Genomic DNA, 17786 nt, shown 5'->3' with positions numbered 1-17786 from the left:
CAGATGCCCGAACCACCTCATCTGGCTCCTCTCGATGTGGAGGAGCAGCGGCTTTACTTTGAGCTCCTCCCGGATGGCAGAGCTTCTCACCCTATCTCTAAGGGAGAGCCCCGCCACCCGGCGGAGGAAACTCATTTCGGCCGCTTGTACCCGTGATCTTGTCCTTTCGGTCATAACCCAAAGCTCATGACCATAGGTGAGGATGGGAACGTAGATCGACCGGTAAATTGAGAGCTTTGCCTTCCGGCTCAGCTCCTTCTTCACCACAACGGATCGATACAGCGTCCGCATTACTGAAGACGCCGTACCGATCCGCCTGTCGATCTCACAATCCACTCTTCCCTCACTCGTGAACAAGACTCCGAGGTACTTGAACTCCTCCACTTGGGGCAAGATCTCCTCCCCAACCCGGAGATGGCACTCCACCCTTTTCCGGGCGAGAACCATGGACTCGGACTTGGAGGTGCTGATTCTCATCCCAGTCGCTTCACACTCAGCTGCGAACCGATCCAGTGAGAGCTGAAGATCCTGGCCAGATGAAGCCATCAGGACCACATCATCTGCAAAAAGCAGAGACCTAATCCTGCAGCCACCAAACCAGATCCCCTCAACGCCATGACTGCGCCTAGAAATTCTGTTTTGTTATTCTAACTTTTTTTTCTTCTAATCAGCATGATCAAGTATAATGCAAAATAAAATGTAATGGACCACGGTTGTCACTGCGTATGTACATTAAAAAATAACAAACACCGAAAATTAGAATTAAGATTTAAACATCAAATTTTTTTTCATTTTATTTTTTATTTTTTTAACTGAGCATGGAGCGAGATTTATGTAAGATAACCTTTGTATGGACCACAGTTGTCACTGCTTGTGTATATAAGAAATAACAAATTTCAAATTGAAATTCAATATAGATTAAGATTTAACCATAATAATTTTGTATTTTTATTATTTTTACTTTCCCCCTTATAATCAGCAGGGACCAGTGTCATGTGAAATGACCTTTTTATGGACCACAGTTGTCACTGCTTGTGTATATGAAACAATATGAACAAAACATTTTTAAGATTTAACTGTCATAATTTATTTTATGTTTTGTTGTTTTTACTTTTTTTTGTTTTAAATCAGATCAGTTTTTTGTAAGAATACGTTTTTATGGATTCCCGTGGTCATTGCTTGTGTATATCAAAATATACCACAATGAAAAATACAATTATAATTTAACCATCATAATTTATTTTAGTAAATTTGTTGTTCTTTGTCACTTAAAATGAAAATAGACCAGTTTCTTGTAAGATAAAAACATTTTTGGACCACAGTGAATACTGCTAGTGTGTAATAAAATATTATTTTTTATTTATTTTTATCACATTTTCATCATTATTACTATTTTCTAATCCGCATGGATCACTTTTATATATGTACATTTTTGATAACCTTTTTATGGACCACAAGTGGTCACTGCTTGTGTGTATATATAAAAAAGATTGAACTATCATAACTCATTTTATCTTTTTTTCTGTCATTTTTACTTCTTTTTTTTAATCCGCTGGACCAATTTCATATAATATATTTATGGACCACAGTGGCCACTGCTTGTGTAAATAAAGTAATAAAAAAAATAAAAAATAAAAATAAAAAAGCAAATTACAATTTAAACATTATAATTTGTTTTAGTTGATTCTTTGTTATTGGTATTTTTATCTTTATTTTCTAATCAGCATTGAGGATAATATATTTAAAAAAAAACAACAATATGATAAAATGAAAAATAAAGTAATTTAACCATCATAATTTATTTCAGTTTAGTTTTTTATGGACCACAGTGTTTACGGCTAGTGTCTATCAAAATAAAATAAAAATGGACAACAAAATCATATTTTAGTCATCATAATTAATTTCAGGTTTTTTTCCTCATGTTTTTATCATTATTTTATTATTTGTAAGGATCATTTAAGTTAATTTTTTGAGCACTGGACCAGCCACAGCTTGTGCATAATAATAATAATAATAATAATAATAATAGGCAGCAGATTTCATTTATTTTCAATGATTTATTTGAATAATTATTTAATATACATCATTTAGTTTGCCACTTCCTGGATATATTAATGCATAATAAAATGATGAATTATTTACTGAATTTGACAGTCATTTTAATTAAAAGTTGTCAACTTCTTTTATCGTGGCCCGAAAACAAAACACTTCAATACTAAACCCCGTTTTCCGCCTCTCAGGCTTCTCCCTCTCTTCCCCTCTCTTCAACGAGACGCTCTTCTCTTACGCTGTGGTGCCGTGGCCTCAGCCCTCATCCAGCTACTTGTCCTTCATGGAGTTCGAGCTCACCTTCAGGCCGTCTTCGCCCGACGGGACCGTGCTATACAGCGATGATGCCGACAGCGGCGACTTCCTCGCCATCAACCTGGTGGAGCGATACGTGGAGTTCAGATTCGACTGCGGCTCCGGGGGCGCTGTTTTACGGTTACGTCCGATCCTTTGACTTGGTTGTGATGGTAATGATGATGATGATGGTGATGATGATGCTTCAGGAGCGAGGAGCAGATCAGCCTGGACGCGTGGCACGAACTGAGAGTGTCCCGGACAGCAAAGAGTGGCATCCTGCAAGTGGACAACCAGAAGCCTGTGGAAGGATTTGCTGAGGTGACCTTTAGTCAGCACAAGGGGGGGCAGATCATCGCTGTCACAAAATGTCATTCATAAAGCTTGCAAAAAATATATATATAAAGTATGATTTTGTGTGTGCAGGGGGCTTTCACACAGATAAGCTGCAGCTCGCCTCTCTACATTGGAGGTGTGCCGGAGTACGAGAAAACTAAGAGAACCGCCGCCGTCATGAAGCCATTCACCGGAACTGTGCAAAGGGTAATAATTAGAGATGGCTTTTTTGCAGATATCCGATATTCCGATATTGTCCAACTCTTAATTACCGATTCCGATATCAACCGATACGGATATATACAGTCTTGGAATTAACACATTATTATGCCTAATTTTGTTGTGATGCCCCGCTTGATGCATTAAACAATGTAACAAGGTTTTCCAAAATAAATCAATCATTATTTTTTTTTAACATGCCTCAAAACTGCAGCTTGGAATTTGGGACATGCTCTCCCTGAGACAACATGAGAGGGTTGAGGTGGGAGGAGTTGGGGGGGAGCGGGGGGTGTATATTGTAGCGTCCCGGAAGAGTTAGTGCTGCAAGGGTTTCTGGGTATTTGTTCTGTTGTGTTTATGTTGTGTTACGGTGCGGATGTTCTCCCGAAATGTGTTTGTCATTCTTGTTTGGTGTGGGTTCACAGTGTGGCGCATATTTGGAACAGTGTTAAAGTTGTTTATACGGCCACCCTCAGTGTGACCTGTATGGCTTTTGACCAATTATGCCTTGCATTCACTTGTGTGTGTGAAAAGCCGTAGATATTATGTGACTGGGCGGACACGCAAAGGCAGAGCACCCAATATTTTTGTCTGGGCGGAAATTGGGAGAAATTCGTGAGAATGGTTGCCCCGGGAGATTTTCGGGAGGGGCACTGAAATTCGGGAGTCTCCCGGGAGGGTTGGCAAGTATGACGGGTAGACGCAAGTGCTCTGTACTTCTCCCTACGTCCGTGTACCCCCACGTACAGCGGCGTTTTAAAAAGTCCTAAATTTTACTTTTTGAAACCGCATTTATCGGCAGTCCGATATTATCAGAAATCGCTAGTAAAAATCCTTATTGTCACAACCAATGTGCTGATGATAACAGAAAGCCTCTTATTTTAACTCGGCAATGCAATTCGCTTCAAATTATATGGCGTAAATTTAGCTAAAACATTTTGAAGTTATTTTCCCCATGGAAAAATAATCAGTTCCGGGGTCAAACTGTAACCATCGCAAAGCTTAATACTAACATTGTTTAACATTGTTTTGCAAGTGTAAAAATAACTTTTTGGGATGTAAAAAAAATAGTTTAATAAAAATCTAACTGTCTGGGAATAAACTACATTTTATTTACCGTATTTTCCGGACCATAGGGCACTTGTGTGTATATATAAAAAAGATTGAACTATCATAACTTCTTTTATCATTTTTTCTGTCATTTTTTTTAATCCGCTGGACCAATTTAATAAAATATATTTATGGACCACAGTGGCCACTGCTTGTGTAAATAAAGTAATACAAAAATAAAAATAAAAAGCAAAATACAATTACGATTTAAACATCATAATTTGTTTTAGTTGTTTTTTTGTTATTGGTATTTTTATTTTCTAGTCATTATTGAGGATAATACATTTAAAAAAAACAGCAACAATATGATAAAATGAAAAATAAAATAATTTAACCATTATAATTTTTTTTATTTTAGTTTAAATCATGTTCCTACCTGCAAGTCCTGTCCGGAGTCGTCCGTTTGCCTTCCTGGGAGAACGACCCCCGCAGTAAGCGAAAACCCCGTCGTGACAAGGCCATTGTAAAACCTTAATTGTAGCCTGATTTAGCCATTCCTTTACCACTTTTGACGTGTGTTTGGGGGTCATTGTCCTGTTGGAACACCCAACTGCGCCCAAGACCCAACCTCCGGGCTGATGATTTTATCTTGTCCTGAAGAATTTGGAGGTAATCCTCCTTTTTACCATTGTCCCATATACTCTCTGCAAAGCACCACCAAGTTCTATTGGCAGCAAAACAGGCCCAAATAATAATACTACCATCACCATGCTTGACGGTAGGTCTGGTGTTCCTGGGATTAAAGGCGTCCCCTTTTCTCCTCCAAACATATTGCTGGGTATTGTGGCCAAACAGCTCAATTTTTGTTTTATCTGACCACAGAACTTTCTTCCAGAATTTTCTTATCTTTGTCCATGTGATGTCATATATATATATATATATATATATATATATATATATATATATATATATATATATATATATATATATATATATATCACTCCAAATTACTTTCTTCCAGACGTTTTGAGGCTTGTCTCTGTATTGTTTGGCGTAATGTAAGCGGGATACTTTCTGACATTTGCGCAGAAATGGCTTTCTTCTGGCGACTCGACCATGCAGCCCATTTTTCTTCAAGTGCCTCCTTATTGTGCATCTTGAAACAGCCACACCACAATTTTTCAGAGAGTCCTGTATTTCAGCTGAAGTTATTTGTGGATTTTTCTTTGCATCTCAAACAATTTTCCTGGCAGTTGTGGCTGAAATCTTTGCTGGTCTACCTGAATCCCTCATTTTCCACTTCTTAATCAGCGTTTGAACACTGCTGATTGGCATTCTCAATTCCTTGGAATATCTTTTTATACCCCTTTCCTGTTTTATGCAGTTCAATTACCTTTTCTCGCAGATCCTTTGACAATTCTTTTGCCTTCCCCATGACTCAGAATCCAGAAACATCTGTGCAGCACTGGATGAAAGATGCAATGGTCTGTCAGAAGCCCAGAAACTCACTGACCTTTTATACACACACATTAATTACAAACAAACAGGTCACAGGTGAGGATTGGAACCTTGATTAGCCATTCCAACCTGTTTGTGTCAACGTTTGTGCATCAGATCAAAGTCAATGGGGTATGTAAACTTTTGATCAGGGTCATTTGTCTACTTTCTTTTGTCATTTTGATTTAAAAAGAGTAAACACAGTTCTTTGCCAATAAATAGCTTCACACAACCATTACGCATGAGTGGAAGAAAGGTTTTTGTGTAATCATTCATATTCTCTGAAGAATGGCCCAGAAATCATAAATTCTCTCAGGGTATGTAAACTTATGAGCACGACTGTATATATTTGGTCCCCGGCCAAATTTTTTTAACCCAATGCGGCCCCCGAGTCTAAAATGTTCGGGGACCGCTGCTTTAAACCATAGCAGCTGTGTTTATTCCTCATCTTTTCCAACCCTTTTACTAGCTGATCCTGAACGACCGCACCATCTCCATAACGAACGGCTCGGCCGGCGGCGTGAACGTGGCCAACTCGGCCCACCCGTGCGTCCAAAGTCCCTGCGCCAACGGCGGCACCTGCAGGCCCAAGTGGGACGGCTACGAGTGTGACTGCCCCCTAGGGTACGACGGCAGGCACTGCCAGAAAGGTTTGTCGACGACGCTCTGACGCAACATCACATAAAACATTAGAGATTACAATAGTCATGTGACATCAGGGATTAAAATACTACTATTTAAATACTTTTTTTTTTTTTTTCATGTCGTGTACAAGTTAATCCTTTAAACCGTCTATGCCTTCCCTGTTTTTTTCACAGAGTGCGGAAATTACTGCCTGAACAGTAAGTCATATTTAAACATGTTAAATGAACATTAGAAAGAGTGTGTTGGTGCTGCCACCAAGTGGTGATAAGGAGTACATGTCCTCTTGCAGCCGTGACGGAAGCCATCGAGATCCCACAGTTCACAGGTCGCAGCTACCTGACCTACGACAACAGAGACATCCTCAAAAGGTTCAAATGTGCTGTCGACCACCATAACGTATCCCAGCTGGGTTTACAACAGCCGTGTGTTGATCCACTCCCACAGGGTGTCCGGGTCTCGGAACAACCTCTTCATGCGCTTTAAGAGCACATCCGGAGACGGCCTGTTGCTATGGCGAGGAGACACGCCCATGAGAGCCAACAGCGACTTCCTGTCCATGGGACTGCAGGATGGGGCGCTCATCTTCAGGTGCGTGTGTTTGGAGCGTCCCCCCTCCCTGGAAGATGAAGAACATTTATATTCCACGTGTTGTGTTGTAGTTATAATCTCGGCAGTGGGCCAACGAACATTGTGGTCAATGGAACCTTCAGTGATGGCAGGTGGCACCGAGTCAAAGCAGTCAGGTAAGAACGTGAATGTGTCTTATAATACAAACCCCGTTTCCATATGAGTTGGGAATTTGTGTTTGATGTAAATATAAACGGAATACATTGATTTGCAAATCATTTTCAACCCATATTCAGTTGAATATGCTACAAAGACAACATACAGGTAAAAGCCAGTAAATTAGAATATTTTGAAAAACTTGATTTATTTCAGTAATTGCATTCAAAAGGTGTAACTTGTACATTATATTTATTCATTGCACACAGACTGATGCATTCAAATGTTTATTTCATTTAATTTTGATGATTTGAAGTGGCAACAAATGAAAATCCAAAATTCCGTGTGTCACAAAATTAGAATATTGTGTAAGGCTAATACAAAAAAGGGATTTTTAGAAATGTTGGCCAACTGAAAAGTATGAAAATGAAAACACCAGCAGATGACATGGCACCCCAAACCATCACCCAACCATGCAAATTTTGCATTTCCTTTGGAAATCGAGGTCCCAGAGTCTGGAGGAAGACAGGAGAGGCACAGGATCCACGTTGCCTGAAGACTAGTGTAAAGTTTCCACCATCAGTGATGGTTTGGGGTGCCATGTCATCTGCTGGTGTCGGTCCACTCTGTTTCCTGAGATCCAGGGTCAACGCAGCCGTCTACCAGCAAGTTTTAGAGCACTTCATGCTTCCTGCTGCTGACCTGCTCTATGGAGATGGAGATTTCAAGTTCCAACAGGACTTGGCGCCTGCACACAGCGCAAAATCTACCCGTGCCTGGTTTACGGACCATGGTATTTCTGTTCTAAATTGGCCCGCCAAATCCCCTGACCTTAGCCCCATAGAAAATCTGTGGGATATTGTGAAAAGGAAGATGCAGAATGCCAGACCCAAAAACGCAGAAGAGTTGAAGGCCACTATCAGAGCAACCTGGGCTCTCATAACACCTGAGCAGTGCCAGAAACTCATCGACTCCACGCCACGCCGCATTAACGCAGTAATTGAGGCAAAAGGAGCTCCAACCAAGTATTGAGTATTGTACATGCTCATATTTTTCATTTTCATACTTTTCAGTTGGCCAACATTTCTAAAAATCCCTTTTTTGTATTAGCCTTAAGTAATATTCTAATTTTGTGACACACGGAATTTTGGATTTTCATTTGTTGCCACTTCAAATCATCAAAATTAAATGAAATAAACATTTGAATGCATCAGTCTGTGTGCAATGAATAAATATAATGTACAAGTTACACCTTTTGAATGCAATTACTGAAATAAATCAAGTTTTTCAAAATATTCTAATTTACTGGCTTTTACCTGTATATATATATTTTTTTTTGCAAATAATCATTAACTTTAGAATTTGATGCCAGCAACACGTGACAAAGAAGTTGGGAAAGGTGGCAATAAATACTGATAAAGTTGAGGAATGCTCATCAAACACTTATTTGGAACATCCCACAGGTGAACAGGCAAATTGGGAACAGGTGGGTGCCATGATTGGGTATAAAAGTAGATTCAATGAAATGCTCAGTCATTCACAAACAAGGATGGGGCGAGGTTCAAATCTTTGTCAACAAATGCGTGAGCAAATTGTTGAACAGTTTAAGAACAACCTTTCTCAACCAGCTATTGCAAGGAATTTAGGGGTTTCACCATCTACGGTCCGTAATATCATCAAAGGGTTCAGAGAATCTGGAGAAATCACTGCACGTAAGCAGCTAAGCCCGTGACCTTCGATCCCTCAGGCTGTACTGCATCAACAAGCGACATCAGTGTGTAAAGGATATCACCACATGGGCTCAGGAACACTTCAGAAACCCACTGTCAGTAACTACAGTTGGTCGCTACATCTGTAAGTGCAAGTTAAAACTCTCCTATGCGAGGCGAAAACCGTTTACCAACAACACCCAGAAACGCTGTCGGCTTCGCTGGGCCTGAGCTCATCTAAGATGGACTGATACAAAGTGGAAAAGTGTTCTGTGGTCTGACGAGTCCACATTTCAAATTGTTTTTGGAAACTGTGGACGTCGTGTCCTCCGGACCAAAGAGGAAAAGAACCATCCGGATTGTTATAGGCTCAAAGTGTAAAAGCCAGCATCTGTGATGGTATGGGTGTGTATTAGTGCTCAAGACATGGGTAACTTACACATCTGTGAAGGCGCCATTAATGCTGAAAGGTACATACAGGTTTTGGAGCAACATATGTTGCCATCCAAGCAACGTTACCATGGACGCCCCTGCTTATTTCAGCAAGACAATGCCAAGCCACATGTGAGATCAACGTGGCTTCATAGTAGAAGAGTGCGGGTATTGAAAGTGTGTGGTGCATTATGAAGCCTAAAATACCACAACGGAGACCCTCGGACTGTTGAACAACTTAAGCTGTACATTTCCCAACTACTTTGTCACGTGTTGCAGCCATGAAATTCTAAGTTAATTATAATTTGCAAAAAAAAAAAAAAAAGTTTATGAGTTTGAACATCAAATATGTTGTCTTTGTAGCATATTCAATTGAATATGGGTTGAAAAGGATTTGCAAATCATTGTATTCCGTTTATATTTACATCTAACACAATTTCCGAACTCATATGGAAACGGGGTTTGTATTATTTATAAGATTGATGTTAGTATTACAACTTTTTAGGCTCAAAGAAAATATTTTACTTGTCCCTAATATGACAACTTTTAATCTTTTTTAATTACAGCTTTATTCAAACAAAAATATAATTTTTTTTCCCATTAAAAATACAAATGTGCTCTCATAAAACTGGGATGTATTTTATTCGCAATGACACAACTTTATTCTCATAATTGTAATTTACATTTGGCTAAATGTACAACTTCTACTCATCTACAATACATTTTTACGTTATTATCATGAAATTTCCTGTAATATTACAAATGTATTCTCCTAAAATCAGGAACATATTCTTTTTTTTGATTTCCAGGCTTTATGTAAAATGTTATATGACTATTTTCATGCAAGAAAATTTGATTTATTTTTTTTCTCATAACATTCACAAAGTTATTTCTTTTTCCTCCTTATATTACAACATTATTCTATAATAATTCTGACTTTATTAAGGTCAAATTATTACTTTTCACTATACAACATCTAATATCATAAAATTGGGATTTAAATATAAAAAAAACGTTTTCCATGACATTTCACAACTTTACTCTCATTAAATGATTAATTAAATCAAATGTATTAAATAATTAAATTAGGACAGTTAGTTTGGGTAAAATTGCAATGTTTTACCATAATATTTTGGCTTAGTTCAGGCCAATTTTTAGTTTTTTTTATGGTTCTATCACAATTTTTTACTTACTTTAGTTTTCAAACTTTGATTTTCCTTTATTACGGCTTTATTTAAGCAAAATATTGACTTTTTTCTCATAAAAATTTAAATTTACTCTCATAAAATTGTCGTTCCTTAGCAATTACACAACTTTATTCTCATAATTCTAAATTACTCTTGGCTGAATGTAAAAAAAAAATCCGTATAATTAATTATTATATTTTAACCATGAAATTGCCTTAATACTACAACCGTATTATCGTTTTTAAAAAAAAAGTTATTTTATTTTTTTTATTTTTTTTTGTGGACAGTGTTCACAATACATTTTTCAGAAAGAATCAATGGGTCTTCCATATTTAGCTTGGCTAATTTTTTTTGCAAAATTAGGAACCCATACTCTTGTCACATTTTATTTCTTTTCCTTAAAACGTAATTTTAAACCACTTTTTCACCTTAAATTGACATCTTTTTTTCCCCTCATAATATTGTGATTTAATCTGGGTAAAATTGCAATGTTTTTCCTAAAATAACATTTCTTAAAATTTGAAGTGCTCCCCCTCTGGCCAATATATGTAATAACAAGTGTGTGTAAGAAACTGAAATCCGCCTTTAGGCCGAAATTCATTAAAAAAAAAAAAAAAAAAGATATACAGACATACTGTAATAACTTGAAGAAAATAATTAAGATTAAAAACCAACTACTAACAAAAAATTCAACATCAAAAACATTAACTTAAAGCAGTCTTTTTTTTCCCACAATGTGTCGACTTTTTTCTTATAAATTTGGGAACAATTTCTCATTCTTTCTGTTTCTGTAATATTGCAATATTTTCTTGTAGAATTATTACTTTTTTTTATGTACAATTATTACTTTTTAATGCAAGACGGTGACATTTGTCATATAAAATTCAGACTTTTATCACAATATTGCCCTTTTTTTTTGTTCTTGTAAAATAGTGACATGTTTTGAGTAAAATTAGGACTTTTGTCATCATTTTACCAAGTAAAACTCAGATTATCATTATAATATTGCCCAAATTTTAAAGTGTTCCTATAAAATTGTGACTTTTTTTGAGTGAAATTACGACTCTTTTCATAAAATTTCCCACATTTTAAGCTTTTTTTGTAAAATTGCGACTGTTATTGAGTACAATTCCAACTTTTATCATGATATTGCACAAATGTTCCGTTTTTCTTGTTGAATTTTGACTTGCGTTGAGTATAATGACTGACTTTTATTATTATACTAGAGGTAGGCGTTTTTCGGAGGTCTCAAGAAGGTGACAAATACATAAATGTGTGTGTGTGTGTAGGGATGGACAGTCCCTGGACAGTAACAAGTGTGTGTAAGAAACTGAAATGCGCCCCCTCAGGCCAAAATTAATTAAAAAAAAAAAAATTGATATACAGACATACTGTAATAACATGAAGTAAATAATTAAGATTAAAAACCAACTACTAACAAAAAATTTCAACAACAAAAACATTAACTAAAAGTAGTCTTTTTCTCACAATGTGTTGACTTTTTTCTTATAAAATGGGGAACAATTTCTCATATTCTTTCTGTTTCTGTAATATTGCAATATTTTCTTGTACAATTATTACTTTTTTATGTAAAATTCTGACTTTTTAATGCAAAACGGTGACATTTGTCATATAAAACTCTGACTTTTATCACAATATTGCCCTTTTTTTTTTTGTTCTTGTAAAATAGTGACATGTTTATAGTAAAATTAGGACTTTTGTCATAATTTTACCAAGTAAAATTCAGATTATCATTATAATATTGCCCAAATTTTAAAGTGTTCTTATAAAATCGTGACTTTTTCCCGAGTGAAATTACGACTCTTTTCATAAAATTGCCCAAGTTTTAAACTTTTCTTGTAAAATTATTACTTTTTTTATGTAAAATTATTACTTTTTAATGCAAAACGGTGACATTTGTCATATAAAATTCAGACTTTTATCACAATATTGCCAATTTTTTTTTTTGTTCTTGTAAAATAGTGACATGTTTTGAGTAAAATTAGGACTTTTGTCATCATTTTACCAAGTAAAATTCAGATTATCATTATAACATATAATATATAACAATTTTATAGTGCTCTTTTAAAATTGTGACTTTTTTCGAGGGAAATTACCACTCTTTTCATAAAATTGCCCACGTTTTAAACTTTTCTTGTAAAATTGCGACTGTTAATGAGTAAAATTCCAACTTTTATCATGATATTGCACAAATGTTCCGTTTTTCTTGTCGAATTTTGACTTGTGTTGAGTAAAATGACGACTTTTATTATAATACTAGAGGTAGGCTGTCAGGTCCAAACACTGATGACATCTAATAATCAGACAAGAAGCAAGGAATCATGCAGAGACAGAGTTCAATTTAGCTCGAGGAGACACGTGTTTTGGGCTGTATTCTAGTTACAGATCCAAACTACGTTCTAAAAGTCAAGCCCGCGCGCCTCTTTATTTATTAGGAAGGGCCCTATTACATCACTGAAGCTGTCGCTGAGGGAAGGGGGTAATCTCGACAACTCCGGTTAGACACAATATATGATTATAGAATAAATGAAAATTAGTTGACGCAGATCATATCGCCTTGTCTCTGCTCTGTCTGCGTCACGGCCATGTTCGGCCTTGGCCGTCAGCAGGCCGAGTCTGGACACAACACTGATAAAGACAAACTGGCAATCTTTTGGATTGCCAGCTTGCACAGATACAAAAATACCACTTCAGCACAATTGACAATCATTTTTAGCAACGGCCCTTAAAGGGGAACATTATCACCAGACCTATGTAAGCGTCAATATATACCTTGATGTTGCAGAAAAAAGACCATATATTTTTTTAACCGATTTCCGAACTCTAAATGGGTGAATTTTGGCGAATTAAACGCCTTTCTATTATTCGCTCTCGGAGCGATGACGTCACAACGTGACGTCACATCGGGAAGCAATCTGCCATTTTCTCACTTTCGTCGGTGTGTTGTCGGAGGGTGTAACAACACGAACAGGGACGGATTCAAGTTGCACCAGTGGCCCAAAGATGCGAAAGTGGCAAGAAATTGGACGAAATTTGTTCAAAATACGAGGCTGTGGGGAAAGCCGACGAAATGGTCAGTCGTTTGTTCCGCACACTTTACCGACGAAAGCTATGCTACGACAGAGATGGCAAAAATGTGTGGATATCCTGCGACACTCAAAGCAGATGCTGACATCAACTCCAAAACTGGACAAATCAGCTTTCAGGAAAAGAGAGCGGATGAGGGTATGTCTACAGAATATATTAATTGATGAAAACTTTATTCATTACTCGTGGTTTTACGTAAATTATTATACATAAACTGTGTTTACCAATAATTTAGCTTAAAAACATTTATTTTTTTCAGTCATTCGAGTACATTCGGGTAGCCTTGTGTAACGCAGTATTTTGTGTCTATTTAGGTATGGTTAACCTGAGTGCTGAAATCGTTGAAAAATATATGTTCTTAGCGCGCCTGAATTGGGCTGTCTGCACTCTCAAAGTGCATGTTGTTGCCAAATGTATTTCATATGCTGTAAACCTAGTTCATAGGTGTTAGTTTCCTTTAATGCCAAACAAACACATACCAATCGTTGGTTAGAAGGTGATCGCCGAATTTGTCCTCGCTTTCTCCCGTGTCGCTGGCTGTCGTGTCGTTTTCGTCGTTTTCGCTTGCATACGGTTCAAACCGATATGGCTCAATAGCTTCAGTTTCTTCTTCAATTTCGTTTTCGCTACCTGCCTCCACACTACAACCATCCGTTTCAATACATGCGTAATCTGTTGAATCGCTTAAGCCGCTGAAATCCGAGTCTGAATCCGAGCTAATGTCGCTATAGCTTGCTGTTCTATGCGCCATGTTTGTTTGTGTTGGCTTCACTATGTGACGTCACAGGAAAATGGACGGGTGTTTATAACGATGGTTAAAATCAGGCACTTTGAAGCTTTTTTTAGGGATATTGCGTGATGGTTAAAATTTTGAAAAAAACTTCGAAAAATAAAATAAGCCACTGGGAACTGATTTTTAATGGTTTTAACCCTTCTGAAATAGTGATAATGTTCTGCTTTAAGCATAAAGTTATGATGATAATATATACATAATTATTCTAACATAGGCGTTTTTCGGAGGTCTCAATAAGGTAACAAATACATGAATGTGTGTGTGTGTAGGGATGGACAGTCCGGGAAGCTGACAGTGGACGACTATGGGGTCCAAACGGGTCGTTCACCAGGCAAGATGCGACAACTGAACATCAATGGACCGTTATATGTTGGTAAGAAGCAGCAACACCTCCTTTAAAAACTATTTTAATGAACTTTCTGATCACGGTGTGTTTGTGTGTTGTGTGTGTATGTACGTGTGTGTGTGCGTGTGTGTGTGTGTGCAGGCGGCATGAAGGAAATCGCCCTGCACACCAACAGACAATACGTCGGAGGCCTGCTGGGCTGCGTGTCACACTTCACGTTGTCCACGGATTACCACCTGGCGCTGGTGGAGGCAGCCGCCGACGGCAAGAACATCAACACCTGCTCCAAGTAGAGCCTCAGGTCCTCTTTTTGAAGCGCGCCGTCTTGAACTTTGTTTTTGTTGTTGTTGTTGTTGTCATTGTTGGAAGTGACTCTGAAACACTGACACGGTTGAAGTTCACAGATTGGCCACAGGAGGCGACGAAGCACGCTTGCAGGCCACAGGTTTTAAGAAGGACATTTTTGACGGGATAATCCCAAGCACATCTCTTTTTTTTTCTTTTTTTAACTGCAAATCCTTCTTTGATCGGCGGAAAGAAGCGAGTGATCCTTGGGATGAAATTTACGAGGGAACTTTCTGACCTACAGTAGATCTGCTTCTTTGCTTCGGCCTTAGAAACTTTCTTTCTTTGTGTGTGTGTGTGTGTGTGTGTGTGTGTGTGTGTGTGTGTGTGTGTGTGTGTGTGTGTGTGTGTGTGTGTGTGTTCTGGCAATGCTTACTTAATGGGGACATCGCTCTGTTTACACTAGTGGTCCCCAACCTTTTTGTAACTGCAGACTGGTCAATGCTTGAAAATTTGTCTCACGGACCGGGGGGGTGGGGGGTATTTTATTTAATTTATTTTTTTTGTCATAAAAAAATACAGTTATGTGTGCTTACGGACTGTATCCCTTGCAGACTGTATTGATATATATTGATATATAATGTAGGAACCAGAAATATTAATACCGTAACAGAAAGAAACAACCCTTTTGTGTGAATGAGTGTAAATGGGGGAGGGAGATTTTTTGGTTTGGTGCACTAATTTTAAGAGTATCTTGTGTTTTTTATGTTGATTTAATAAAAAAAATAATTTAAAATTAAAAAAATATTTTTTTAAATTTCTTGTGCAGCCCGGTACCAATCGATCCACGGACCGGTACCGCACAGTCACCTTTAGGGGACCTCTGATGGTATGGGGACAAAGAAACAGGTCCCCTAAAGCAGTGGTCCCCAACCACCAGGTCGCAGCCGTGGATTAAAAAACAAAACATTTTTTTAATTTATTTATTTATTTTATTTCTTGTGCGGCCCGGTACCAATCGATCCACGGACCGGTACCGTTGGGGACAAATGGTTTACACAGTCACCTTTAGGGGACCTCTGACGGTATGGGGACAAAGAAACAGGTCCTCCAAAGCAGTGGTCCCCAACCACCGGTACCGGTACGTGGATTTAAAAAAAATAATAATAATAATAATAATAATTTTTCCAAAAATTTTTACCAAAAAATTATTATTATTATTTATTTTTTTATTAAATTAACATAAAAAACACAAGATACACTTACAATTAGTGCACCAACCCAAAAAAAACCTCCCTCCCCCATTTACACTCATTCACACAAAAGGGTTGTTTCTTTCTGTTATTAATATTGTGGTTCCTACATTATATATCAATATATATCAATACAGTCTGCAAGGATACAGTCCGTAAGCACACATGACTGTATTTTTTATGGCAAAAAAAATAAAAAATAAAAATAAATAAATACCCTACCCCCCCACCACCCACCCTCCCGGTCCGTGGGACAAATTTTCAAGCGTTGACCGGTCCGCAGTTACAAAAAGGTTGGGGACCACTGCCCTAAAGGGAAACCTTTTTAAATGATAGGCATCTTCAGAATGGATCTGACTAAATGAAAAGTGAAACATTTGTTATCCTGGCATTAATAGTACTGTGATTCTGTATGGTATCCATCCTTAGTTAAAACTAATACATCATTTTCCAAAAACAAAATCTGGTTTAGTGTCCCTTCGGATGACATTTTCATACAGCGTGATTATAAAACATTATTACCTTAAAGTATGATTCACATTCAGAATTTTCCATCCTTTTACCGTATTTTTCGGAGTATAAGTCGCTCCGGAGTGTAAGTCGCACCGGCCGAAAATGCATAATAAAGAAGGAAAAAAACATATATAAGTCGCATTGGAGTAAAAATCGCATTTTTGGGGGAAATCTATTTGATAAAAGCCAACACCAAGAATAGACATTTGAAAGGCAATTTAAAATAAATAAAGAATAGTGAACAACAAGCTGAATAAGTGTACGTTATATGAGGCATAAATAACCATATTCTAAGTAATAAATACTTAATTTAGAGTTATTTGGACACTATGGGAACATATTCTAAGTAACAAAGACTTAATTTAGAGTTATTTGGTTAGGGTGTATATAAAAAAAGATTGAACTATCATAACTTCTTTTATCTTTTTTTCTGTCATTTTTACTTCTTTTTTTTTAATCCGCTGGACCAATTTAATAAAATATATTTATTGACCACAGTGGCCACTGCTTGTGTAAATAAAGTAATAACCTTTAAAAAAATAAATAAAAAGAAGTAAAATACAATTACGATTTAAACATCAGAATTTGTTTTAGTTGTTTTTTTATTATTGGTATTTTTATTTGTATTTTCTAATCATTATTGAGGATAATAAATAAAATAAAAAAACAGCAACAATATGATAAAATGAAAAATAAAATAATTTAACCCTCATAATATGGGAACATATTCTAAGTAACAAAGACTTACCGTATTTTTCGGAGTATAAGTCGCACCGGAGTATAAGTCGCACCTGCTGAAAATGCATAAAAAAGAAGGGAAAAAACATATAAGTCGCACTGGAGTATAAGTCGCATTTTTGGGGGAAATGTATTTGATAAAAGCCAACACCAAGAATAGACATTTGAAAGGCAATTTAAAATAAATAAAGAATAGTGAACAACAGGCTGAATAAGTGTACGTTATATGAGGCATAAATAACCAACTGAGAACGTCCCTGGTATGTTAACATATTATGGTAAGAGTCATTCAAATAACTATAACATATAGAACATGCTATACGTTTACCAAACAATCTGTCACTCTTAATCGCTAAATCCCATGAAATGTTATACGTCTAGTCTCTTACGTGAATGAGATAAATAATATTATTTGATATTTTTACGGTAATGTGTTAATAATTTCACACATAAGTCGCTCCTGAGTATAAGTCGCACCCCCGGCCAAACTATGAAGAAAACTGCGACTTATAGTCCGAAAAATATGGTAATTTTGAGTTATTTGGACACTAGGGGAACATATTCTAAGTAATAAAGACTTAATTTAGAGTTATTTGGTTAGGGTTAGGG

At 37.0% G+C, this 17786-nt stretch overlaps 1 protein-coding gene across 2 annotated transcripts in view; it reads left to right on the top strand.

Moving 5' to 3' along the window:
- Nucleotides 1-15174, top strand: part of egflam (EGF-like, fibronectin type III and laminin G domains) — a 192036-nt gene extending 176862 nt beyond the window's left edge. For both annotated transcript variants that reach the window (XM_061933514.1, XM_061933521.1), the window contains 10 exons: nt 2241-2484; nt 2553-2664; nt 2770-2886; nt 5915-6095; nt 6264-6287; nt 6380-6458; nt 6535-6678; nt 6750-6833; nt 14312-14415; nt 14530-15174. In XM_061933514.1, the coding sequence (XP_061789498.1) occupies nt 2241-2484; nt 2553-2664; nt 2770-2886; nt 5915-6095; nt 6264-6287; nt 6380-6458; nt 6535-6678; nt 6750-6833; nt 14312-14415; nt 14530-14681 (1241 nt within the window). In that variant the 3' untranslated portion in view covers nt 14682-15174. The remainder of the gene's footprint in view (nt 1-2240; nt 2485-2552; nt 2665-2769; nt 2887-5914; nt 6096-6263; nt 6288-6379; nt 6459-6534; nt 6679-6749; nt 6834-14311; nt 14416-14529) is intronic.
- Nucleotides 15175-17786: the final 2612 nt, after the last annotated feature.

The sequence above is a fragment of the Nerophis lumbriciformis genome, linkage group LG03 (assembly GCF_033978685.3).
Source record: "Nerophis lumbriciformis linkage group LG03, RoL_Nlum_v2.1, whole genome shotgun sequence".
Taxonomy (NCBI): domain Eukaryota; kingdom Metazoa; phylum Chordata; class Actinopteri; order Syngnathiformes; family Syngnathidae; genus Nerophis; species Nerophis lumbriciformis.
This window is presented reverse-complemented; position numbering and strand designations above follow the sequence as displayed.